Source organism: Podarcis muralis, chromosome 1, assembly GCF_964188315.1.
Source record: "Podarcis muralis chromosome 1, rPodMur119.hap1.1, whole genome shotgun sequence".
Lineage (NCBI taxonomy): Eukaryota > Metazoa > Chordata > Lepidosauria > Squamata > Lacertidae > Podarcis > Podarcis muralis.
The window spans coordinates 96,078,021-96,105,920 of record NC_135655.1 but is presented as its reverse complement, the minus strand read 5'-3'; the positions used below and the strand labels follow the sequence as shown (position 1 = coordinate 96,105,920).

Here is a 27,900-nt window from a genome sequence, read left to right as displayed (position 1 = left end):
CCAGATCTACACAGTTGAAAGGCTGAGAATGCATACAGCTTGCATGAAGGTGCATGAAGCTTCCAGATGTAAACCATAAATATTATACATACTTTTATTTGAAATTTTCATGGGGATGCATACACATAAGGATGTAGATACATAATTATACATAAAGACCCAACATTGCGATAAATGTTTATAGTTCTGAGGTTATTCAAACTGCTTTCTGTCAAGATTCAAGAATGCAAGAGCATTGCCAAACTTGAGCTTATCCTGCAACAAAAAGTAAGGAGGCTTTTGAGAGTCTTAACAAATGTTTTGGATACAAATACAGTAATGGCTTGAAAAGAAATTAATATATCTGCACCAGGATTCTTTCCAAACAAATGTCCAGTGGCTTCTTGTATAAAAATGAATTTGAATTATGAAATATAATAAACAGCCAGGGACAGTAGTAGCCAACCATTATTGGTGGTTGTCTCTTCTCAGGAATCTCTCAGCATATGCAGAGGACTCAAGAAAGGGATCAGCTCCTCATTTTTCACTGGGCTTTGCAAACTCCCATAAGCAGTGAAAGGGATTTCGCCCTTCATGCCAGAAGACTTAGAAATCTGTTAATCCTGCTGGGCACAAGGTAAGCAACTCTTTCCCTCTTGAACTACAAACCCTGCTCTGATTTGGACTACAATTCCCATCAGTCCCAGCCAGTGAAGTTGTGATGGCTGGGACTGATGGAAAGATTTTTTTAAAAATGTAATAATACCTTTAGTTCATCATCAAACTCCTCCATGGATTCAATAAGTTTTCCAGGTTCATGTTCTCCCAGTGGAAATGGATAATCTGTTCCCAGCATCACTTTGTCCTGAAAACAGAAATAAGCAGGTGGATAGCATTATTAGCAGCTAATTCAGGGAAGGAAAACCTGTAGTTCTCCAGGCATTGTTAGACTTCAGCTTCCACCACCTGTGACCACTGATCATGCTAGATGGAGCTGACAGGAGTTGGAATCCAACAATGACTTGGGCGCCAAAAGTTATTTGTCCTTGATTTAATAGGTGCACATTTTCCAACTTAAGAGTGTCCTATGGGGAGCATTATTATTTTTTCTATATATAAGTGAGGCGCACTTTGATTATTATATCCTAAAACTCTTTGGTTTTTCTGTGTGTGCAAATTGCTGGCCAGTAAAAGAGATTATATACTGGGTAAAAGACGCCAGGAAGTTGAGAATTGTACAAGATTGTACTATTTACCTCAGAGGGTAAGTGTTTTTGTTGTAGGAGAAATAGTGCAATGAGGTGCACTCCCGAGTAAGTGGATATAGTATATGTGATTGCTTTAACATATGCTGTTACTGAATGGATGATTAATGAGGAAGAAAGCAAGATTTGGTATTTAAAGAAGGCAACCCCTTTCCTTCCTTCTCCATAGAAAGGCTGTTCTTCCTGTGCAAATTGCTTCCATTGTTATGGGTAGAGAAAGCTGGAGGTTCTGAGGTATTGTGATCATTTTGGATCATTCATAAATTATGTCCTGTGTTAAAGTAGAGGGAGGGAAAAGTAAAGTTATGACAAAAGAGGAAGGTGTATGGAGTGATCCACCATGCCATAGCCATTTGTTTCCTTCTTACTGAGAAATGAATACAAACTGACACTTAAATAAAACAAACCCTGCTTCTTTTAGATATCACATTTACTCAGTGTTCAGTTGTCTCTGTGGTGCTCCAAGTACTGCCACTGAGCCTAACCTGCCTCACAGGGTTAATAAAATGAGATTTTCTTATTTATGCCATTTTGAGTTCCTTGGAGAAAAGAAGACAGACATATGTTATAAACACATCTTAGAAAAAAAACAATCAAACAACACAGTCACTGATATCAGAACAAATGCCCAAAACATTGATTCTGAAGGAAATTCTGGAGGCTGTGTACAAAAATATTTCCCCCTCTGCCAAATGTCTCCAGCAGGTGTCACCATGGGGTTTCTGAAAGAAACACTTCAATCTTAACACAGTTATGTCAAAGCACAGGCCCACTGCAATCTGCCTTGTGTCTTTTGGAAGCTACTGTAAAGCACGAAGGAAGAGATGTATGCCATAGATGACAAAGGAAATATTGGGCGCAAAGGTTCTGGAAATCTGTGATTGGCCAAGATCTCTCTTACATGTGTCTACTATATACAGCCATGTGACTCCTCAACCATGTACAGTATAAAGTAAAAAAGTCTGTTATGTAAAGTATATGTAAAGTACATGCCCTTAGGGACTTTAGATGCTCTTTCTCTTATGATTCTAAGCTTGGAACTGTGTTTTATGGTAACATATATCATAACGTATACATTAATGCTCAGAATAACAAATCCACCAGCTGAGTCTGCTGATGTTCTAGAAATAGATATCAGAGCAAACAGGGTGCTGGAAAATATTGTTACTTTCAAAAGTCATTGCCTTACATGGTTGCTGAAAGAGTTCAGTGAAGGTCAATAGAGAAACAAATTATACCCCGTTGGGTCAAAGGAAGAGAATGTGTAACTTGGGTCTCCACAGTCTGTTACACAGCCACTTTTCTCATAGTCTGATAACATATCCAGCATGGGGCCAAAATGCATGCTGGTAATCAGTGCCTTTTTGTGGGGTGAGGGTTACAAATGAGGTGCCAGTCCTCATACCTGGATAAAAGTGACATGGGTGTCTACACAAACTGACTGGAGGGAATTCGTTTCCCCTTAGCTGTGCACTATTTTTGATGTAAAACATTACCTTCACTTGGCCCTGCTTTATACATAATGGTGCTGCCCTGCCATATCTTACCAGGCCCTCTGCTTGAGCTGATAGGTCAATGTGGACTTCCTGGACACCACCCTACGGTTGCATAGGCACCTATTTACCTACTTGCACTGGCATGCTTTCAAACTGCTGGGTTGGCAGGAGGGTTGCAGATACAGGCATGGGTGGAAGAGATGGCGGAGCCAAAGGAAATGGGAAGTGATATATGAGTTTTGTGCCTCCCATGAGACAGGAGCAAGGGAGGAAGAACAGAATGTACCAGAAGTTGAGGGAGAAATGGTGCTTGAAGGGAGGGAGCTATCAGAATCCCTTCTGTCCCCTCCCCTGCTGTCTCCCAGGACCAGGAGGGGCTTGAGGAGACAGGCACAGTGACAACTCCTGTGTTGAAGGAGTCACAGGTTTTTTGCCCTTGTGCTGTTGGAGGAGGGCACTTAAGTTTGGGGTTGAGGGCTGGCCACCCACGACTCCATCAGTCCAGTCTGGAGCATAAGCTCAGGGAGGGGCTCCAGCTGCTTAGCCACCAGAAGTGTGTATATGCATATTTGGTGCACCAGTGGAGCTACTAGAAGTTCATGCTTTGTCAGTAAAGAATTAAACTCCCGGCCATTTGTCCTCTTTGGGCTGGGTATGCTCAGGACAGCTGATGATTTCTTTCTTTGCAATGGCCTGCATAAGTTTTGATTGTGTGCTCAGATACTGAATGTTGAAGGTATCTAATTTCATTCCAGCTAGCTGTATAAATTCATCAATGAGAGATAGAAGTAAATGTGGAAAATTTTACAAGACAGTCCACGGCGTCTGGAGATTTTCTGAAAGTTGCATTGATTCCACTGGGGAAAAGTCTCACAAAGCTCTTGAATATTACAATAACCTTCAAAATTAAAACAATTCAGATACAATTTGTTGGAGTGTGATTAGTGGTGCCTCAGCATCTCCTACCTGACTGTATAAAAGTCAGACAGTGTCAAATCTCCAAAGAGCCTAGCGCTTAAGCAATAATTAGCCACAGTTAAAGAGCTAGCTTAATCCATGTTGTATCAGCTTTTGTTAATATCATTGTTGATGTGTTTTATTTTTAGCATTGTTTGCTGGTAAAATACTCAGCAAGTAAAAAAGGAGGAACTGGATCAATCAAATGCATTTATAAAGTATCAACAACTAGGTTTTTATTGGTGAATAAGGACAGAACAGGTCAAAAGGCCAGGATCTAGTTCAAGTGGACTGCTGGCATGTTCAAGTATCACTTCTCATCTTTGTGATCTCTGAATTAGGGAAGAGAATAGGAAGGGCAACCTTGAAAAGCACCAGCAAAATGCCACCATTTTCTCTCTAGCATGTCCTAATGCTGAATCTTCCTTCTAATCCACCTTCCAACCTGGAAAGTGGAGGAGTTAAAAGACTGGGGCATGTTACAGAGACGGTGACTGTACTTCCTTCATTATTTGTGTCTCTATTTGACCCTTCTCAGATATTTATTACTGTCCCTGGAGGAAGATGGGCAATACGTAATCATTTCAAGTATACCAAGAAGATGAGTTTTTATTTGTTCCCGGGTAACCCCTGTCTCACCAGTCTTTTTGCTGCTTATTCTTCTCCTATTCCCTGGGCAAAGGAAGAGACAATCTAAGGGTGTGCCAAAGGGTAGAGGCATGCCCTGGCTTCTGTCTCTTCCTTTCCACTTACCACTCAGGAGAAAGGAAGGCAAGAGAGAAGGGATGCTTTAGCACCTAGGAAAGGTGGCACCATCCCTTTGCTTCCATGTCATGGCAAGTATTTGTCTTCTCATCTGATGTATGATGGAGAAAGAGAGGCTTTAATCCTTTGCCCCCCACCCCGTCATTTGCATTAAGAAGGAAATTCCCATTTGCACCAATAGGAGTGCGAAAGACTCAGGAGAGAGAGCTTACTTGTAGTCTTTGGGCTAAATACCATCTCACTCACCTTTCCTATTACATCTGTTAGCATCTTCAGTGCATATTCATCATGAACAAGTGAATCTGTGTAGAATGAACCAAGGTATTTCTTTGGATCAATGTTATTATCTACTGCACACAAGTCAGGCCGCACGTTGAATCCATGGGAAATGCGCCCCACTGTATAAGGGAAAGAGCCACCTAAAAAGAAAGATGTGTTGTAAATTACTTTGCCTGAATGAATATATCTAGGAGTACCATTAAACACTGTGAAATGATATAGACATTGCTGATATATTCAAGTTGGGCATTGAATCTGGGACTTTCTGCATATGGAATGCACATGCAGTGATCCCTGCCTCCCCATCCACATTCCTAACAGCTATTTCCTGATATTGACCTTGAAAGATCTAATCTGGCTCTGTACCTGGAGTGCTGCCCTTGCCTCTACCATGCCTTAGCCATCCCCAGCTGAATGAACCTAAGTGTGTAATGCCCAATAGCTTAAATGGGCTGACTGAGTAGGGCTAGTGTTGAATTACCACCCCATGACTAGTGTGTGTTGGGGCAAAGAGTTGTATACTGATGATTTCTGTGTGTCCTCCAGCCTTCCTGCTCTCAGATACTTACCTCCATGGGCAAAGCAAACTCTTAGCTTAGGAAACAATTCAAATACCCCTCCCATAATCATGGAGCAAATAGCGATGGTTGTTTCCGAGGGCATTCCTAATAGCAAGAAAGAGTTATTAATTATTTCTACAGTACTTCTATGCATAATAGTTTTGTAAAAAAAAAATTATCACAATTATTGTGAAATCCACTGTGTATAGTTGAAGAACTGATACTCCAACTTGACTTTACCAGGTCCCTGATTCATATTTTACCAGTAACACCTAAGAAAAGATGACATATGCTATAACATGATCACACAAAGAGTTTCCTTGCTCCCTTTCCACTTTATTAGCAGCTACTTGCCAGGAAAATGAGTGTGATGGTGTCATGTCACATAGATGTTCCTGAGAGATGTGAATCAGAAACACAGATTAGGGGCCACAAGACACCCCTACATTGTTATTGTTGTTTCTTTTAATTTATATACAGATTACATGCCTTATCAAGTGATTGATAAGTATTACATCCATTATAAAATTGTCACACGTACTGTAGTTAAATACACAATAAAAAGCCTGCTAAAAGCACAACAATTAAAAAAGTTTAAAGGGCAATTAAAACAATTAGATCAGAAAGTTACAGTTCAGGGGAATACTTGTCTAAGTATGTTAGTCACACTCAAAGTAGATCTATTGAAATTGATGGGCGTGACTAATTTAAGTTCAAAGGAGGAATTCAACACCATGCTCTTCTTATTGTTCAATCAGCATTTGGCTTGCCAGATGGAGCAATCCCCTTCTTCTCTCCTCTTCTCTTCTCTCCTCACCTGCTGTTCTAAGGGTTCTCCAACACACACCCCAAGCCAATTTCAGGGGACATTGGGGAGGAAAAGGGAGGAACCCAATTGTGCAAGTGGAAGTTCTTACAAAGGGCTTATGCTGATGGGCCTCATTAGCTGAATCCCACCCAGTGAGTCTACTCTGACTAAAACTTAGTTGGAAACAACATGACAGCTGTAATTTGATTGGATCCCCTATCACATTGATAATGAACCCACATTGCATGGAGTCTCTCTGCACCAGAGCAAGTCACTTCCAAGAATGTGCAGTGTGACAGATGCGGAACCTTCCCATATGAAAGTCTACTCCAGTATTTCCTTTCTGTTCTTCAGATATTGGATTCCCAACTCTCATGAGCCCCACTCAGCATAGAGATGATGGGAGTTGTAGTTCAAAAATATCTGGAGGGCACTAGGTTGGGGAAGGTGTGAGTCGTTCTAATGATTGTGGTGACCATGTAGAGCTGCTACTATACAGAGGAATGGTGCTTTGTTGCCCCTTGAGATAATTAGATAATACATTGTTGTATGGATGCATATGATGAGTTTACACAACATATGTATGCATTTTTCTGTTTTTATACTGTAAACCACTCTGTGATCCTCAGGTGAAGGGTGGTATATAAATTCAATTTTTAAAAAAATCTATATGGGGAACAGAAATCTGCATGCTTCATTGACTTCCTCCCCTCCCCTTGCCTATTCATCTCTCTCAACTTGGGTTGATGTTGTAATACTGTGCAATGCTGATATTTCACCGCTAGGTACTTAAAATAAAAACAAATTAATAGGTGCAGCTATGGTGCACTGCTCAGTGCCAGTAATAATCAAGCAAGTTAAAAGGTAGCAACATTTTCCTGATAAGGTTTTGTTACAAGTACAGCACTTAGCCTGTTTACATACACATTGCCATATCCTCAAGAGTAACAATACAGATCTTTTTTCATTTGTAAAAAGTGGAAATAATTCCCAACTGGCTTGAGAGAAGAAGTTTTATCAGCACCTTTAGGGAACCTTGGTACCTGGGGTTATAGTCCTCTGCTTCCATCTTCAGTGGTTACAACCAAGGATCTTTCCTTCCCTGAATCTTCCCTAATGGCCGGAGTGCTGTGCCATATATATATGTCTCTCTTCCAATTAATGGGAATAAGGTTGCCCATAAGGAAGAGTGAATGGACAATATGCTTTTTTAAAATTTCTCAAGCAATCGAGCAGGCAGGCCAGGCCACAGGTGGCTCAGCAACTGCTCTCTCAACTCTCACTCATTCCCCTTTCTACCTCCCTTCATTTTCTGCCTGTGATATTCTTTTTCCAGCAAATCACTGGCCCTGGAAGTTGGAATCAAGCCCTGTATTGACTACCTTCACCCACAGGAAGTACAGATTATCATATCAGTGACTGGCTGGTTGCAAATACTCCCCACGGAAGAAAGAAAGATGACAATTCAGTTTAAAAATAGCTGATCTTCTCATCGCTACTTTTATTCTTGAAAAGAAATTTCATTTTCATTTGAGGGAGAATGAACAATGTAGTATAAACAAAGAGCTATAGGAGAAGCAGATGTGCTTCTGCTTCTGTAAAGACATTCAGAACATTAGGAGTATCCTAAGGTGTGCCAGGAGACATTTGGCTCCATGTGGGCTTAAATAGAAAAAAATGTTGAAGACCCATGTGGAGTAAAGGGGGGGGGGAGTTTGAGATCACAGTGCTATTGAGATTGAATCTTGAGATCTGACAAAGCTAACAATTTTCTATCATGTGTTAATTACAAGCAGCTTATTCCTATCTGCAATGTCTTTTGTGACTTCTGATGGGGAAAAAGGAAAGCAAAAGTGATTTATGCACCTTCATTTCATGCTTCCAAGTAGCATCCAAGGTGGTAACATGCTTATTCAAGGATAATGCACAATCTATGCTTCAGTTATCTCATAATGGTGGGTGTGGGGGTGTAAATTGCCACAATTTGCCACCACCCAGAGGCATGTGGCAGCAAGGCATTACATATGTGGAAATTTATACATCCCCATTTCAGTACTTCTCAGGGTGATAGTTAAAGCCATTTTAAGAGGACTGCTGTATTAGGGAACTTAGAACAATCAACGGCATCCTGATTAAAGCCCCTTGATGCAAACTTCATGGATGTGAATGAATTTAAGGAACTGTAAGAAAAGTTGTGCAAATCTTCCTTGTACATTTTCAGCTGTGTCTCCTGCATATTTTCATTTATAGCCCACTTTTCCCCATCTCCATTTTATCCCTATAAAAAACCCCTGTGAGATAGGTTGGGCTGAGAGATGGTGAATAGCCAAATGCCACGCAGGGAGTTTCAGATTAAGTGAGAATTTGAACTTGGGTCTGACACCCTGACTCCTATGCCAAATTGGCTCATTGCTGTTACTCACAAACAAAATGAATGAATGTCTTTTAAGAATTGTAAGTGCTACTGACCTACAAGCCAGGGAAGCCAGTATTTAGACATCCTTCCATCTGTCTGCATGTCCCAGGGATGCACAAAGAGGCAGCAGTTTAATTGTTCAGCAGCCTTAAAATTAGAGGCAGTAGGGAAGAGTTTATTAAAAAGTCGACCAAAAACATGACATTTCAAGTAATACAATTGCCAATGTTTAAACGTAAGAGTCTGGTATTTTTATAACACAAGAGTAAAACATCTAAGAGCAATAATCATAGAATCTTATAATTGTAAAAATGGAAGAGATCCTATGGTCATCAAGTCAAACCCTCTGCAATGCAGGAATCTCAACTAAAGAATTCAGTCTCAGCTGCTCACATGAAATTCCTCACTCATGCTTCCGTGGACTGAGGACAGAAAGCACAGTCATGTTTCAGCCCAACCTACCTCACAGGGTTGTTGTGAAGATATGAAATGGTGCTGGGGTGGGGTAGAAAGAGATATACTGTTTCCTGAGCTCCTTGGAGGAAGGTTGTGATAAAAATATAACAAATAATTGCTAGTCTTAGGAGGATCTATAAGTCAGTTAATGGGCTTCTCCAATCAGCTGGAATCTCCATCAGCCAGTGCCTGAGTCCACTTGCAGCATTTAGATGTACATACATGTACTATCCCTTCTCCTTTTCTTATTAATTTCCATCTTGTCTTCATTTATATTGTGACCCTTTAGGTAGGTACAGGCCCTTTTTAAAATTCTGTGTGAAGCACTTCAATTATTTTAAGTGCAAAATGAATGATTCATTGTTATTATTAGTAGCATTAAGAATTTTATATGGGAGTAACCCTTGTTCATGATTCAGAATCATGGCATGGACTTCCATACCTGTCTCCTGATTAAGTTGGTATGTCAGGGTACACAGCATTTACATGTACAGGAACTACCAAGTTCATAGCATCTACATACACAGGTCCACCCGCATCTGCACTGGGTCCCTGTTGCCTTCCATGTTTAATTCAGAGCACTGTGCTGGTTATCATTTTTAGAACTCCAATCACTCTAAGCTTCAACAAACGTGAGACACTGCTACTATCTTCATTTAAGATCCCATTCCTACATGCTTCCCTTCTTCCTCGGTGAAAGAAAAGATGATATCTGTCGTTTACAGCTCATCTAGACTTCCACATCTCCTTTAGGGAAGTTTTAAATGTTTGATGTTTTATTCTGTTTTTAATCTGTTGGTAGCTGCCCAGGGTGGCTGGGGAAACCCAGCCGGATGGATGGGGTATAAATAATAAATTTTACTACTACTACTACTACTACTACTAATAATAATAATATAAACAAGGGAATGTCTACTCACAGCATAGACTGGAAAGAGTTCTGGGGCATTCAGGTTCCAGTTGTTGATATGAGATCCTATCTGCACACCAGGAAATCCAAGCTCTTTCACACAACGATGCAATTCCTTCACAGCCAGGTCTGGAGCTTGCATGGGGAGGGTGCCAAGGCCAATAAACCTCTTTGGGAACTTCTTCACAGTAGTGGCTAAGTCATTATTTAAAAATTGGCACAGGTCTAGAGTATCCTGTGGTTTGGCCTGGTAAGAATCATGAAAGGAAGAAGGAATTAACATGTGGTTTTCAAATCGGGAGAGAAACAAAAGTGGGTTGTGTAAATAACCTTTAGGTGGAGTCTCAAAGAACAGTGCATATGCAGAACTCTAGAATTAAGTCCCTTTGCTTCACAGAACAACTAAATAGGATAGCTTAGCTAGGAACCTATGGTCTCTTAGCAGGACAATTAAGAAGAAAAAAGGAGCACAAACACTAGAGATGGTCTACTTTTCCTTTGCTGAGGCACCAATCCATGAAAACAACCTAATGCACCATACACACAAAGTACAACCTGGAAAACACACAGATACTACAAAATTCTTTGCAACTGCTACTGTTGTGTAACACACAGCAATCATCCAGAAAATGAGATGCTTCCCTACATACAGGAATTCAACTCCTTATACACACAGACACTGCTAATTAGTTAAAGTACTGCTGGGGCAGCAAGATATATATTTGATGGGCCCCACCCCTTTTCAGTGCAGGAGGTCATAGGCTGAAACTCTGGATATGATTTTCCACTAGATGTAGTGCCAAATACAAAAGCTCTTTAGCCACCACCATAATTGGAGCAGATGCCTGCGTTGTTACTGTTGCTCTTTGATGCCTCTGAAAGCACTTTTGCACAAGTAGAACAAAAATGGAACCTGAATGGCAAATGCTAAATTCTATTCTATCACCTAGAAGCTTCATCCAGACTAGTTCTGGTTTCTGAGCCCTCACTGGACACATTGCCCCTCTGGCTCTAAGAATTTATTCACAATCATGTAGGTTGGGAGAAGCCAATTTTAAAATGAAAGTTAAGCTTTAGTATTAGAGTAAAGCAACTAATTTTGTTATAACGATCAATATTCAGATATGTTATTAATAATTAACTTCCATCCATTATCAATATATCTGAGAAATAAGACAAATATATACAGCTTTATACACAATTATTTATAATCCATCAGACCTCATCTGTACAATGACATCTGTTGACATTCTTTAGTCTCCTGAGCCTTCTGTCATTGCAAAGTATCTGATTAATCAGAAGGATTTCTGCCTTCCTTTTTGCATGTGGAGTTCACGGTTGCTTGATTTTTGCGATACAAAAATGCTGTAATTCTTTTCCTTGGCTTGACTTACCCAGTAACTAAACATGACAGGAACTGTAGAAAGGGCCTGGACAGTGACTCCTATAGAACAAAATTAGTAAAAGTTGTTTTATAAATGCCATTAAATAATTTTTTAAAAAAATAAGCAAACTATTCCAGAGTAGTTTGTTTATGAGCAATGAGACTTCTCTAGGACTACTGGGGGGGAAACAGTTTTGGGATTGTTTTCTTCACTACATAGCAATCATCTACTTTAGAAATAAACTTGAACCTGTTTTCCTGGAGGGAGGCAATTAATGAATATTTTTGAAAAATAACCCACTACAAGTGAATGGCTCTTCAAGAGGAACACTTGAACTGTTGCTACTTTGGTGCTTCCAGGTTTGAATGTAGATGGAAATTTATCGGTGCATTTCTGTAGTAATATATTTTGCAGTCTGCTTTAGCTCTTCTTACTCAACAAAAATGCAATATATATCCTGAAAATCAATTGTTAATGCTTTGCAAAAGCATCTTTTAAAAGCTACTGTTGCCATACTGGACGTCTGCATAGTACACATCCATACTGATAGTACCTGATTGGTTCATCTGTTTAATCCGAACCTCTGGATCCCAACAGTTCTCTTGGATAACTCTGAAAAGTTTCCCATCTTTCATCATTTTGGCTTCCCTCTGTAAAAAATGGGGAACAGTTATTAAGGTAAATGTTATATTTACTTTTAAAGGACTATTTTGATATATTTCCTGTCTGTTATTTATTAATCTAGTACCCAACGGCTTTTGCTGACCTGATCTTTTTAACATAACAGCAATTTACTGTGACACACAGGTAATGCTAGAAAACCGGGGCCATATGGCAGGAATCCATGCTGTATTTAAGTTCCATGATTGTGATGGATCATGGGGGTGAGCTAAATCCAGGGTAGCCAATTTGACACCCTACAGATGTTGCTGGACTACAACTCCCATCACTTGAAGTTGAGGCTGATAGAAGTTTTTTATTTATTAATTTTATATCCTGCTCTCCTTCCCAAAGGAGCCTAAACTCTTCATTTATTAATAAAAAATACTATTAAAATACATTTTAAAACGGTTTATAATGTAAAAAATCTTTAAGAAAAGATATAGCAAAGCCATGTGTCTGTAAATTGTAGTTCATAACATATGGACGATACTATTTTGGCTATTCTTGGACTAAATATATTTATTTATTTAAAAAAAACTTCATAGCTCTTAATCAACAAAAACATCTAAGAGGTTTACATAAAAAATATAAAATACTCCATTAAAAATAAAGATGAAATCAAATGTTAAAAGCAAGTTGACACATTTTTTTTATCAAAATGTAAATAAAAACAGCAGTTTCAAACCAAATATCTGTATTATAATTACACATTATGTATTACACATTACAAATTCATGTCCAGTTAAGCTTCCTTAAACAAAGAAGTTTTAGCGGGTGTTGAAAGCAATACAGTACAGCAATTCTGCCTGCCTAAAAAGTAATCTGTACCTTCACAACTTTGTGTTTTGACCCAGTGGGTTTCTTGCAAGTTCTTAATAAAGCCATGAGACCAAGGACATTTTAAACCTTGAATATGTTACTAGCCTCATACATCATTCATAACAACTGATAAATATTTTAAAACCTCAATTCTACCCCCACCCCCCAAATTTCATTGTGACTATATTTTGGCAGGCTCCTGGAATGACTTGGCAGCTGTGTCACAATTCAAGAAAATTGCTCCAAATATCACAAGCTATAATTACAGTGCCGCCATCTGATTCCTCTGGCAAATATATTTCAAGAATTTATTTTCCAAAGTGCCAGGAGGGAAGAACTTAAGCATATATCCCTACAGAGTATGGATATATGAGTCCTCTGTTGACTTTTACATAACAGGCACCAAACGGTTTAGAGAAGATGGAAATGACCTGGTGGAATCAAGCATCTTGTTGTATAAAAATAGATGATGGGGATTCATTTTGTTATGATCAGTGGGAATATTTTTTTGGTATGCACAGTAAGTTGTGTGGTTCTTTGGCTGGCAGATTGTTATATGGAATCATTGCAGTACTGAAGCAATACTAAAAAGACTATAATTTCTCTAGGGGTTCTCCTTTAAACCCTCATAAATAAATGCCGACTGTAGCAAGAGAAGTAATAGCCTTTCCAATGGCCTGAAGGGTTATGCTATGAGATGGAATCTCCAATGAGCAATGTCCTAATTAAAAACAGTGGCTCCCCCACTCCATCTGCATTAGTGATGTGCAGACTATAGCAAGCCCAATGCAGAACGAAAACAAATCTGCTTAGTTCAATTAGATGGACGGAGGTAGCTCTTTCCTCATTAAAAGGTGTGGACTTAAATCACATAGTCATTCTATCATCAGCATGAACACACATGACCCAGATATATTTAATACAAGCATTTATTTGCTGGATCTGTAGTTAAAATTAATTTGGAGCTGATTCTCAGAGGCTTTGCAGTTAATTATTCGACACATGTGGATCCAGAGAAAATTAGTTTTCCATTGCAAGCTATGACTGCCACACTGAGCTCTTCATAAAGTTAATCTAAGGCTTCCTTTCTTGATGCTAAATCTTTGTTTTATAACATAAACAGTGGGTTCTATTACAGTGTTTCCCAACATCTATTGATATTGACTTCCATAAATTCTAGCAAAAAACAAGAAAATACCATTTTAGTCAGATGATGATGATGATGAAACTGAACCTCAATATATGCCTGGTTTTTTTGCATAAAATATTTTGAGGAAATAATATATGATATAGTAAAGCTGAAGCAAAGTGTGTTTTTATTTTTTCATTTTAATGTTGTGTGATGGGAGATGGTATTTGCTACCTAAGGGAAAACAAGCTTCCCTTGATGTGCTAAGCCTGAGCTCTCACCACATAACAGTGCATTCCAATGAAATAATTACTGAATGAAAAATGATGTGGTCAAGGCACCCTATGGTGGCTTTACCAAGCCAAAAAAATAAATAAAGCTAGTAATGCAAATTACCTTTAACCAAAAAAAAGGAACTCTGTAATATATCAAACTGAAAACCTAAAATATAAACCTTCCCAAGGATTGAGAGTCTTGGAAGCCCTGCTCTAAGCTGCCTCACCTTCTGAAGTGACAGGAGCCAGCTGCCTGAGAAATGAGGCAAGTTGGTGCCTTCTCTTCCATGTACAGAAGTAAAGCAGAGCGGTGGCTGATCACTTCAGCACTGGCGAGCGGACAGCATCCTCCACTGTACCAAAGCAGTATGCTTGTTTAGGGTGCACAAAACCAGTTGTGAGAGCTCTTTGCCCTCATATCCCTGAAGTGAAGATTCATGATGAGACATGCGTTTGGTGTAAAATAATGACTGTAAAAATATCTGCAGCAAAGTGTCCACCACCATAAACACTAGCAGGCATAGAAATTGCACAGGAATGGGGGGGGGGGCGGACGGTCGGACAAGAACTCCACATGCCTTTATCTTACAGGGTTAGAGGGTGAGTTGCTGTCAAAGCCATCTGAGGGTGGTGCTTCCCCTATAAAGGCAGCCACTACCCTCACCTCATTGGCCACTGCAGTGGTGTGATTCCTTGCACCACTACCTTCATGCAAGGAGTGAGCCCCAGAGCCTTTCTCGGACTATGGGATGGGTGGGGCAAATGTAGCCTCCATGTAAAATCGTGGTGGAGCAGCCATCTTCTAACACTGTACCTTCACTCTCCAGCATCTACCTCATGAATGCTGAGTATTATGATTAACAGACAAGGTATTTTTAATTAGCAGTACGTTCTTCATCCAGTAAATTCTTTTAACACTTGATTGTTATGGAGATCACTAAATTGCTGTCACTGCATCTTAGGTATAAATGATAAAAAATAAAAAATAAAAATAAAGTTGCTGTTTCAGGTGTTTAACCTTACAAAATTATCATGAGACAACTGTATCTGATTTCCAGAGAGGCATAAATCTAGGCCAGCTTTTAGGTCATGTACAATAATTTTTCATTCTACTGAGGTGATGGCAAATTTGAGATGTGATCCTTGAGCTTGTTAAAAGTTGCTTTTCAGAGGGAATGAGCTTTAGGCAGTGGTTGTTATGGAGACGTGAAGAAAATGATTCAGACAAAGATTCAGAGGGCAAAAGTGAAGAAAGCAAAATTCTTAAGAGATTTTCAGAGTTTGGGATATTGTATTTGTTCAGATCTATACAATGGTTCTTATTTTTTCCGCAGTTACTTTTGGGGCAAACTGAAAAGGGCATAATTTCACTTTTTCTCTATATAATAACTCCAAATAACCATGGGTTATTTAAAAACCATGCGAGTTTTTAACTGCTCCTTAGTCCTTTGCTTTTTAGCTAAGAGCTGTGGGATTTCCCCTCTCTGTACATATTATTTAATCAGAATTTTCTCTCCGCAGGCTTCAGTTTACAGGCAGTGTAGGAATGGCCTTGAAGTAATTACTTACTCCTGGGAAGCAGAAATAAGCTAATGAGCTTGCTTGAGGCCAGATTCATTTAATTTAAAATGGGTTGGACTGAGTTCAGGACCTGGACCTCTATTAAATATTTTGTGAATGGAACAAATCAGGTATAGGAAAGGGTTTGCATGTACAGAAAGGTGTCATTGCTCATGTAATGACTTCCATTAAAATAAGGCACAGTAACATGTTATGAATGAGAGAGTTAGTTGGTCAAAGTGCCTTCCCTTCAGATATACGTATATTTTCTGTCTTTCAGGCACATTAAGTAGACAAACATATTCTTGCAATTTTCACCATTCAGTTTGCTAAGTGCCACATGGCTCGTGTCCATAACACCACCTGGTTTTGTCAATGTGTACGGTATTTGTACATATTTCTCAATATAAACAGTTTGAAAGATAACATGTGTTCGTGAACTGGTGGTCACTGACCATGACCGAGGCATTGATGTCATAGTAGATGGCTTGATGAAGATATTGACCCAGTGTGCAACAGCTGTGAAAAAGGCAAATTCCATGCTTGGAAACCACCGATATCGTTATCCCATTATACAAATCTATGTTGTAATCACATTTGGAACACTGTGCCCCGTTCTTACTGCCTTACCTCAAAAAGAATATTATAGAGTTAGAAGATTCAGGACAGATAAAATAAAGTACCTCTTCATAGTTAAACTATGGAACTTGCTTCCACGGGAGGCAGTGATGGCCACCAATTTGGATGACTTTAAAAGAGGATTAGACAAATTCATGGAGGATTAGGCTATTAATGGCTACTTACTGAAAAGTGCTTTTGTGTTCAGGTCCTACTTGAAGGTTTCCCACAGGCATCTGGGTGGCCACTGTGAGGTGCAGGGCTAGATGGGTCATTGCCTGATTCAGCAGGCTCTTCTTTTGTTCTTATGTGTGTGAGAGTGAGCTTTCAAACTTATATTTTAAAAAGGACAGCCAAAAGAAGCTACACCTCCATACAGGACCTAATTAATTCATAGGATTCATTGTCACAATATGTGGTGATGGATATTTGTTTAGATTTAAAGGGTGGGTAGTCAGTATAATGGAGGATCAGTCTATTAGTTAAGTTCTGAATCAGTATCATTTTTCAATACCTCAACTGGAAAGGGCATCAGCAGTAGAGGGCTGTTGCCATCATGTGTTGCTTGTGGGCTTCCCGGAAGCATATGGCTGGCCACTGTGAAAAATCTGAAGCTGAATTTGATGAATCTTTGGACTAATTCAGTAGGGTTATTCATATAGATTTTTCCATAATTTTAATATATATTCCTAGATAAGTTTTTATTCATGGGTCACATAGGTCAGAAACACAGCTTACCTCACAGTGTTCCTCCAGCTGAATCCATCCACCATAGCCATATCTCTAGGAGGAGAAGTATACATATGGTTAAATCCATAGCTATGGAAACAGGAGTTAAGGATATCATGTGAAGAACTATTCTGACTAGATCCAAATTGTGACCATAGGGATGTAGGGCTATTTTGGGAGTTTCCAAAATTTTCTCTTAGCTATGGAGCCCAGTTTCGAATCTATAGCTACTTAACAAATGTTAAGTCAATAATAGAGTGATTGCACATTTAAAACTGTTGTGTTCAGGCTCTGTTTATGTAGTCCAGGAGGCAGCCAGCCCCTATTAGAAATAGAGTGCTGAACTAGCTGAACATTAGACTAGACCTGATGGACTGGATCTCTTAGGACTAGTCTTCCAATGCTTAAGGTAGCTTCCAGCAGAATAAATAATTAACAATAAAACATGTTGAAAGCAATAATCTATGGGTTCTACCCAAGCAATTTAATTGCACTTGGGTCCCATTGCAATTGTGACTTGGGCTGCAATCCTAACCCCATTTACTTGGGACTAAAGTCCACTTCTATTGGATTCAGTAGTACTTCCTTTTGACGACACATGGTTAGGACTGTGTTCTAATGGAACCTACTGCAATTAACTTGTTAAGGTTCTAGCACAATGAGTGCAGTAATGACCAGCACAAGAGCTGCAATGCTTTGCTCCAATGCTGGGGTCAAAAGCACCAACAACCACTGACCCTGTTTTATTGGTATAGAAGGTGACACAAGAGGACAGAGGGCCTTTTCATTTCTGGATAAAAGCAGCCCATGGTGGCATAAAAGACAGGAAATCTGCACTTTTCCTCCCATGACCTCAAGGTGGCATACATAGTTCTCCCCATCCCCATTTTATCTTCACAACAATCCTGTGAAGTAGGTTGGACAAAAGGACAGTGACTAGCCCAAGGTTATACAGAGTGCTTCATGGCTGAGTGGAGATTTGAACCCTGGTCTCTCAATACTAGTAGCCCAACATTCTAACCGCTATGCCACCCTGGATTTCTTTCTTATTGGGGCAGTTCCATTTTTAAAGCACACAGAATGTTAGCTGTCCTGTAGCTGAATGGTGCAGGACAGTACTGTACAGCTGCTTGTCCTATGATGTCCATAGTGGTGCCATATCTGCAATGGAGATGAGATGGGACTGGGTTACCACCAGGATGAATTTTGTTATGATTTAAGAAAATATCTACTTCCCATTCCACCAAAATGGACTTTTACAGCACAATGCAGGATACTTGGAATTGTGTTCCACTGAGTTCAGTGGGGCTTATTTCCAAGTATTTGTGCATTTAATGCTAAGCCTTTATTATGAAACCAGGAGTAAAATCTTGGGTTTGTGATAAAAAATTTTTTTAAAAAAATCTGCTGAGCTGTAATTAGTTAATCATTAGTGTAGGCATATATTGATTCTCCCTTTCAGCCTCTATGCTTCAGAAGCAGGGGTGAAGGTCACCTTCTTTTATTAATATTTAAAGAGCAGAGAAAAGCTTGAAATACACAAGTGAAATGTCCATTGATTCTCCCAGAGAGGCTTAAAACTCTTCTAATATCCGGGGGTTGGGGATTGCAGATGAAAGAAAGGCAGCTTTCTTTTATTTCAAAGATTCTTGGGTTTGAAATGTCTCATTATGAGAGACTGAAAAGGTACTCTGAAATAGCCAATAACTAGTTCACATAGAGGCAACTTTAATGCATCTGCATGAATAACCTGGCACAAAACCTGCAATTTTTGTTTTCCATTGATGTCAAACTGTATTTTGCATGGAGTATCCCCACAACACCCCTCTGCAGAATCAAGTTCTTTTTGTAAGTGATGTGCTCATGCACTGATTACCACCAGTTTAAAATAAGGTTGGTATGTTAGTAAAAAGAGTTACCCAACTCTTAGTTCATAGTGTGCCCAATTAAAATATTGTTTTAATGTGAACTTCTGAGTTTTGCTGAAAATAACTAAAGACCAGATATAGACCCCAGAAACAGTCAAATGATAGTTTGAAATAAATAGTTTGACTGATAGATTGGAAGAAGAACAGGGGGAGTACATCTCTATTATTCTTCCTTGATCGCTCAGGTGCTTTTAATGCCATTGACCATAGTATCCTTCTGAGCCAACTTAGTGGGCTGGGCATTTTATAGGGGACCACAGCTATATACATCTAAGACATTCAGAAGTATGTCTTGTTGAGTTCAGTGAGGTTTACTCCCTCCCAGGTAAGTGTCATTTCCTGCAGCATTGTGTATGCTACTGGCTTGTTTAATAATCCAGTGCAAGTAGCACAAATTCTCAAACTTTAGTTTTTTCTAATGCTGAGTGGTATCCAGTGTAAGTCATACTGTGATTAGACCAATTGACATTAATGGACTTAGCTTTTTAACTTCAGTGATATCAATGGGTTTACTCCAAGTAGGACTAATACTAGATATGACCCAATATAAAGATATTTGATTTATTCTGATAAATTAAATAGCTCTATGCATTTAAATACATTGGCTGCAATGCTAGATATATTTGCTAGGGAGTAAGTCCCACTGAGCCTATGAGTCCCATGCTGGCCACATGACCTGGAAGCTGTACGCCGGCTCCCTCAGCGAATAAAGTGAGATGAGCGCCGCAACCCCAGAGTCGGCCACGACTGGACCTAATGGTCAGGGGTCCCTTTACCTTTACAAGTCCCACTGAATGGTAGCACTTCTGAATAAAAATGCTTAGGATTGCACCGTATACCAATAACTCAATGGTGCCTTCAGTGAATGAAGAAAGATGCCGATAAGGGGTATGTTCACATTACAGCTTACTCTGCATCCAGAGCGCTCCCACTGCTAGTTTTTCAAGTTGCATACACATAACTTTGGCCACAGTACTGATCGTGTAGTTTATTGAGAAACTCTTCTTTGATGCATTCCCCCCCCTTCAAACCAGCTTCAATCTGACTAGAAAACATAAGCTGCATTCAGTTCATACTTAAGCAGGGTCTGTGTTTGTGATACAGCCATCATGTAGGTGCAGATGGCAACTTAGTTACCGTATTTTTTGCTCTATAAGACTCACTTTTTCCCTCCTAAAAAGTAAGGGGAAATGTGTGTGCGTCTTATGGAGCGAATGCAGGCTGCGCAGCTATCCCAGAAGCCAGAACAGCAAGAGGGATCGCTGCTTTCACTGCGCAGCGATCCCTCTTGATGTTCTGGCTTCTGAGATTCAGAATATATTTTTTTTCTTGTTTTCCTCCTCCAAAAACTAGGTGCGTCTTGTGGTCTGGTGCGCCTTATAGAGCGAAAAATACGGTAATTAGAATTCTGGGTTGTTGTTTTTCCAGGGCTGGGGAAACCAAAAAGGTCATGCGTGTGAAGACATCCCCATCCCCTCTCCAAAAGTGCAACACTGCAAATGTGGCTTGAAACAAGTGGGTGGGGGGTGAGAGGACAACCTCACTTAACACTAGCCAAACCCACTGTGTTTTGATTCACAGCAATGCAGCTGAAAACTTGATATTTTTATTAAAAGGTGAAAAAGAAAAGGGACATTTTCCTGTCAGTATTTTTTTTAAACAACAACACACAGAGAACCCTGTCTGCTTTACCAAGCAACTATCAGAACACCTTTGTTTAATGGATTCAAATTAATGGAATAGTCAAAATGCCCTCTGGCAAACGCTAGGGGGCCAGAAGCATTTGGAACTTAAGATCAGTCATCTTCTTCTTTAAGAGTTCAGCCTAAAAAAATATACCCAGAAGGGAGTTCTCAAAGCCCAGAAGTATGAGAGATAAAGCTCAGCTGAAAACATTCATAGCAATCAGAAGCAATATTTGTACCTGGAGCTTTTGTACCAAATATCCAGTCTAGCTATTACCTGTTTTAGATCAGGCCACTCCTTAGGCAGAATGTGACTATGAATGTCAATTTTCATTTCTGTAGGTTCACCTGAAGATTAGTTTCAACAAAGGCTTGCACCCGATAAACTTAATTGTGCTTTTGTACTGCCTGCCCTTGGAGTAGTAGTTTTTCATTAACTTAAATTGGTGTTCAAGTCCTCCCACTAACCTATCAGGCTACAGTAACCAATCAGATAGCCAGTATTTCAGGAGAGCTGAGCTGGTCAAAACTATGCAACATGAATAGAGTGTAGAAGCTGGATAGCGTTCAGAAAGAGTTGTGCAACAGTGAAATGACTCCTCCAGGTGCCTTTTACATATATTGTGCATCCATGCTGAGTTGTGCCTGTGGGGATATTAAGATCGTTATACGTGATCCAGTTTTCATACTGTTTGTGCCTGCAAAAAGTCTGGGGTGGACATACTGCCTTGTTTCCAATCAGTGCATGTCCTATAACTTCATTCTTTAATCCTGTAACTTTTTAATACCACAAATATACCAGAGTGGGGGGTTGGGGGTTGGGTCCCAATTTTGTTGCTGTCTAGTGCAAGACTACCCCTTCATACAGCAATGAAGAAAGCCTCACAGAACAACTAATAAAGTGGATTGATGTGTGAACGATCCAGTATAAATCCACCACTAAAGCACTGTATCAATGACTTTTTACAGAATGCACCTGCCAAAAAACAAACAAGAAACGTGCCATTTCCAGACTGTTGCTGTTTTTAGGTGGGATTCAGTCACACACTGGCTAATTCAGGTTGCACAATGAAAAGTGATTTAGAGCAACAAACTCACTTCCCCAAGACATCAGAGTTTTTAAAATGAGGAAAGTATGGGGAACTGCAATAGAAAGAGTGATAGCATGCCATCTTGCCTCCCCATGAACAAATCAGACTGAATGCTCATTAAATAGCCAACAGCATCTAATCTCCCTTCAAACATATCAGAATGCATGCTCAAAATGGAGGAAAAGTGGCATATACATGTAATAAACAAACAAAGCAGTCCTATCATGGTGCTCCCAGTCTGCACCCCCCCCATATAAATTCTGTAAGTGGGACCTGTGATAAAATAGTATTTTCAGAGACTCCATTCTATTACCCCTGTGCCCGCAGTTTTCCATTCCCACCGACAACTGTCAGCATGCTCAGTCTTCATTGCACTACTTTTTTGCGGGGTAGTGGGGAGATATTCCTCCTGTGGATTTCCTCCTGAAAGGTTTCTTCGCATGTTGGGTTTTCTCCAAGTCTGCCTGTAGTGTGTGGATGATGCCATTTTGGTTACATAAGAACTGGCACTCAGAGAATTGAGATACGTACCTCTTAATGTATAAAATCTATTAGGGGACTTTGAGAGGGCTTTGCTTGCTCATCTGTTAACAGATTTGTTTCCTAAGGATGAGTTCCTTTGTCTATGCCTATGGATAAAAACACCTCCAAAGCTCTGCTTTTAATTTTGCAAAATGAATTAAGCATTTCTGCCATTCATTCAACAGCCAGCAGTGAGAAATTTTCACACAATGAACAATTAGGTTTAGTTCTACCAGTCTACGCATAGTGAGTGACTGTATTACTGGAAAATCTCCTTCTCCTGCAACATTTTTGTCCAATGAACCCTGTCAGGCAGTATATAATATGAATTAATCTAATAAGGTATATTTGCTAGTAATGAATATTTTCACAGAATCGTAGAGCTGAAAGGGACCCTGAGGGTCATCTAGTCCAACCCCATGCAATGCAGGAATCTCAACTAAAGCATCCATGACATCCAAACTCTTCTTAAAAACCAGTGGGCAAACAGCTAGCTGCAGGTGGTAAGGAATCTCGAATGAAACTGCAGTAGAAAGAAATAAGTTACATTGCCCCTGCACAAGCCATGGTCTCAAGCTGAATCATCCTCCCTGGATGCTATTTAGGAAATAAAAACCAAGTGCACAAGGTCCAATCACATGCTTAACTTAAGATCTAGTTTGCCCTTTCAATTAGCTTCAAGGATAGCAAATCCCTTTCTTTCTTTCTTTCTTTCTTTCTTTCTTTCTTTCTTTCTTTCTTTCTTTGAATGAACAAAGAGAATGGATATAAAAACTATTGGAACTCTCCAACAATCTTCGTTCAAGGCAAGCTTATTGTGGAGATAGACTAAGTGATTAAGAGAGATACAAAATAATCTGGTGGAGAAGAGGCAATGCAAATGTTGTTGCTATGGAGAAAAAGCCAAGGAACGTGACTAGGCAGCAGAGCATGCTTGATTCTGCATGGCAGGAAAAGGTGTTTCCATGCCACCTGAGGGCAGTTTAGGGCAAAGTAACAAATCTGGATTTGTGCACCTTATGGGGGGAAAGTATCATCCACTGAACCAGCCAATTGATTATTGATTTGTTTATGCAGCTGGCATGATTGATGTGGTGGCACCAATAAGGACCCTAAACACATGCCTGTTCTGTAATGTTGCCCTTCCTAGAACAGATGCTGATTTCACTGAAACAAGATTTAACTCAGTCATTGGTTGTGAGCTTTCCTTTCTCTCTCTGTACAGTATGTGTGTGTGTATAATGTGAGAATCCGTAAGAATAATGGTCTAGTCCTTTGAGCTGCTGCTGTGTGGTGTGCATGTGTATATAATTCCAGCTTTACAGCAGAGATTACATCATGTGTGTGCTTGTTTTGTTATTGCTATCTCATATCTTCAGTAAAAAACCTTGAATCAGGATACAGTGAAGAAGTGCATAACTTTAAAAATATATAGTCCACTACATTATACTTTCTGTCAAGTTTAAGGTCATGACAGAAAGTATTTAATCTTTGCAGTTAATGGATGATGCCATCTAGTGGCAAAGCCCCTAAGCAAACATTTGAGGCTGCCTTTATGTTTGATTAAATCAAGGCACCTCTAGGTTCCTCCAGTAACCTGAGTGGTAGCAACACAGTAAGTACATCAAATAAGTGCTTTCTTGTAGAAATGGCTAGAAATTGAATGGCTGGTTAGGTACTACTGTTACTGTGGTATTTGTTTGGACCAGTAGCACCACTGTTTTTTTGATAACAGCACCCATCTGGTGTGCTAATCTGTGAACATGTGGCTTGCTGAAGCACTAGGGAAATCAGTCTACAGTGGTACCTTGGGTTACAGACGCTTCAGGTTACAGACTCCGCTAAACCAGAAATAGTACCTTGGGTTAAGAACTTTGCTTCAGGATGAGAACAGAAATCATGCAGCGGTGGCGCGGCGGCAGCGGGAGGCCCCATTAGCTAAAGTGGTACCTCGGGTTAAGAACAGTTTCAGCTTAAGAACGGACCTCCAGAATGAATTAAGTTCTTAACTAGAGGTACCACTGTACTGGAAATGCAACCAATACTCCTAAGAACATAAGAACAGCTCTGCTAGATCAGGTCAAAGGCCTATCTAGCTTAGCATCATGTTTTCATATTGGCAAACCAGGAGCCTATAGGAAGCCCATAAGGATGGCCCTGAGTGTGACAGCACCAATCAGCAGTCTCATCAGATGCTCTAATATTTTGTGTAGAAACAATATACCATTGTTAATTTCTCTCTCTAATAGTTTCCACTTCATATTTAAAAAGGATGTTGGCATTTCAGAAATATTTTGACCTTCAGTACCAACCAACAAACTTGAATCTCAGCAAATTTATGTTTACAAATTAATGATGAGTAGAAGACAAAATCATGCATTCGGGTTATCTTTTTTTCTGACTCACCTATAATAGCCATCAGGGCAGAGACAGAGATTAAGTGGTATTGTTAAGGGACGTTTTTAATGTTTAATATTTTATTGTGTTTTTAATATTCTGTTGGGAGCTACTCAGAATGGCTGAGGGAACCCAGCCAGATGGGTGGGGTATAAATAATAAATTGTTGTTGTTGTTGTTGTTATATCTCACACAGTCATGTTCAGTTGTATAGCCTGAAATCTTATACAGTGAAGTTGGGACCACTGAACAGAGGGGCTGTCACTTCCATGTAAATATTACATAGATTAAACTGTATCATTTGTTCCTTCTTCCATCTAGGTTAATTTAAGTGCCAATAATTCGGTTTGCCTGATGCTGTAGGTTAAGGTATGAATCAAATTCACTCACTTAAGCTTTGTGCAGCAATGCAGCAGTGAAACAGTGAGAAGCCTTGAGCAGGATGCAGCACACAAAAAGGTACACATCTGCTGTGTATTCAGCAGTAACCATTTTCTAAATTCTGAATTTAGCTCAGCCTGTCTAGCTTGGGACATTGTCTTGTGGCAGCTTGTTTAGATTTCTAAAAGCTTGTTAATTTTTTAACTTTTAAAAACATTCTCACAGGTACATATACCACGTGCTGCTTTCACATTTAATTAAATGAAAATTGAGGGCAAGTTAATCCATTGCAAATTAGGCTTTGTGGGTGAGTGTTGCCAACATAAGTCACACACTCAGTGTTTATGGCACTTCTGCTGTTATCCTTTTCAAATTTTAAGAAGTGTGGTGCCAAGAGGAAGAGAGGAAGGAACAAGCAGCCTGACAAAACAAGAAATGGAAACTAAGAGATGCAGAATCTAAAGTAATAGGTTGAATGAATTGGAAGCTACATTTTTAAGGACAGGTGTTGCAAGCAGAAGAGAGACTAGTTTTGTTTTTAAAGCCTAGGTCAAGAACAGGGGTAGGCAACCCAAGGATGCGGCCCAATTGCCTTCTCAATCTGGCCTGCGGATGGTCCGGGAATCAGCGTATTTTTACATGAGTAGAATGTGTCCCTTTTTAAAAAATGCAACTCTGGGTTAATTGTGGAGCCTGCCTGGTGTTTTTACATGAGTAGAATGTGTGCTTTTATTTAAAATGCATCTCTGAGTTATTTGTGGGGCATAGGAATCCGTTCATTCCCCCCCCAAAAAAAATAGTCCGGCCCACCACATGGTCTGAGGGACAGTGGACCAGCCCACAGCTGAAAAAGGTTGCTGACCCCTGGTCAAGAAGGTCATGATGAACAGCTAAAAGAGAAGTCTTAAAAAGCAGCAGACAGTGTAAAATGAAAAAATAGCTGTGTAACAAATATAGCTAAGTAACAACTAAGATGCACCTGTTGTGCATTGGACTGCTTCCTAGATGTCAGGCTCATCTAGCTCAGTGTCTGACTGGCAGCAATCCTGCAGGACGTTAGAGAGGTGCCTCTCTTTCCCCGATGCTGAGATTTGAACCTGGTAATTTTTGCATTCAGGTCATTCCCTCTATTCATGAGTGACACCCTTCCCCCACTTATTACACAAACAGCTGTAGGAGAATTAACATATTGGGGATGTCTATATATATTTCATATTGGGGATGTCTGGATATTTCAAAGTGTTGAAATTATTCTAACTCTCCTACCTTTGTTATGCAATTTCATGGATGCTGGACTTCACCAATGACTTCTGAATCGGCAGCTCTGAACTAGCATAGGAGACACCCTTGGTATATGAGAAGTCTTTCTTTGAACCTCAAATGCATCCCCCCCCCCCCGGTTATTCAAACCAATTGCATTATTTAAATTATTTATATACCAACTTTTTAAATTAAAAAAGTACAAAGCCAACCACAGGAATATAAAATAATATAAAAATAATTTTAAAAAGCATGTCCTCATAGCTCCATTTCAATTTTAAACTTATATAATAGAGTATCAGAAATTTGGGGGTATTGGTGGCTTGAAGTTTCATGGAAACAGACAAAAAGAAAGACAGATAGGCAGAGGTGACAGGCAGGAAGTATTAGTATATGGTCCAGAGGAACTGGGAATTTTTTTTTAGGACACTAACATTTTCAGCAACATGAGAGCTGTAAAATACCATTCTGAAATTATAAGAAGTCTGCTATTTAATGTTATATGACTTTGCTTTATGTCGCACATTGCAAATGTACATTCATATGTAATTTTCAAGATTTGTCCATTTTGCTTTCTGAAAGCGTTCCATTGTTGGAAAGAGTCATGTGTGCAACTTATGATTAGGCCTCATAAGCAGGCATAACAATTTGAAATTTCAAGGAAGGTTGCTGCTGTTGTTTTGTAAAAAAAAAAACTTGTTATAAAACCACCACCACCACCACCACAAGACCCTTGTGAGCTTAATCCAAAAACTTCTATCATAATAAGTTTGGATCGAGTAGTGGGTTTGTTGGGGAAGGAGTAGGACGTGTACCTTGTAGCTGATAGGACCAGAAATGTTTTTAAAGGATCCATTCCTGACAGTGAAAAAGTAAAGGGAAGTGGCCCGTACCAAGCAGATTGCCTGTGAATCCACTGGTGGCAAAGCTCCACATAAACAGCTGGCTGCCAAAGCTGCTAGGAAAAGCACCCCCTCTACTAGTGGAGTCAAGGTACCTAATTGCTACAGGCCTGGTACTGTGGCACTGGGGGAGATTTGTCATTACCAAAAGTCCACGGAACTTTTGATTCACAAGCTTCCATTCCAGAGGCTGGTAAGGAATGAGTGAGGCAGGGAGCTCTGAGTACCACACACTAGCACCCTGTTAACCACAGCTGAACATTAGCTATGGCTTAACATGAACTGTGAACACAGCCATTGAATTCAAAGCTTCATCTCTAAAAAAAAAAATTAAAGGGTTTTTCTGTGACAGCCCATTTTTCTGAGGTTCAAAATGTTATGTCAAACTTTCTCAGTTATGCCACACTTGATATTTAATTACTAGAGCTATATAATACCAACCCAGTTTCTCAAACAACGCCCAGAGCTCATGTTTAGATTTTTATTTTATTTTTTACATTTCACAGTGACCACTAAAATAAATTAAGTTGATTGCATGTGAGGTCCCTCGAGCAAAGTACTCAATTGGCCTTTGTAGTATCTGTTCATAACTGGAGATGTTTGCTCTTTAAAAGCTCTGTTGCAGTGAAAGGAGATATTGTTTCTGCATCAGGTGCTTGCACATT

The 27,900-nt window shown here is 39.6% G+C and overlaps 1 protein-coding gene across 2 annotated transcripts; it reads right to left on the bottom strand.

The window, feature by feature from the left end:
• Window positions 1-80: 80 nt before the first annotated feature.
• Window positions 81-21,090, bottom strand: ACMSD (aminocarboxymuconate semialdehyde decarboxylase). 2 transcript variants are annotated; one of them, XM_028744751.2, is made up of 10 exons: window positions 20,960-21,090; window positions 17,079-17,123; window positions 11,830-11,926; window positions 11,286-11,335; window positions 9,902-10,138; window positions 8,579-8,672; window positions 5,311-5,406; window positions 4,709-4,881; window positions 746-844; window positions 81-255 (listed from the first exon to the last, which is right to left on the bottom strand). In XM_028744751.2, the coding sequence occupies exons 1-10, from the start codon at window positions 21,014-21,016 to the stop codon at window positions 193-195; spliced, it is 1,011 nt and encodes a 336-aa protein (XP_028600584.2). In that variant the 5' UTR covers window positions 21,017-21,090; the 3' UTR covers window positions 81-192. The 2 variants fall into 2 exon arrangements, with proteins under 2 accessions (XP_028600584.2, XP_077791788.1); XM_077935662.1 differs by lacking the exon at window positions 5,311-5,406.
• Between the last annotated feature and the right edge of the window lie 6,810 nt (window positions 21,091-27,900).

Coding starts and splice junctions, on each gene's coding strand:
- ACMSD (XM_028744751.2), bottom strand. CDS start 21,016: ATGAAAATTGACATTCATAGTCACATTCTGCCTAAGGAGTGGCCTGAT. Junction 11,336..11,829: donor TAAACAGATGAACCAATCAG/GTACTATCAGTA, acceptor TTTGTTCTATAG/GAGTCACTGTCCAGGCCCTT. Junction 256..745: donor AGTTTGATGATGAACTAAAG/GTATTATTACAT, acceptor TTTTTGTTGCAG/GATAAGCTCAAGTTTGGCAA.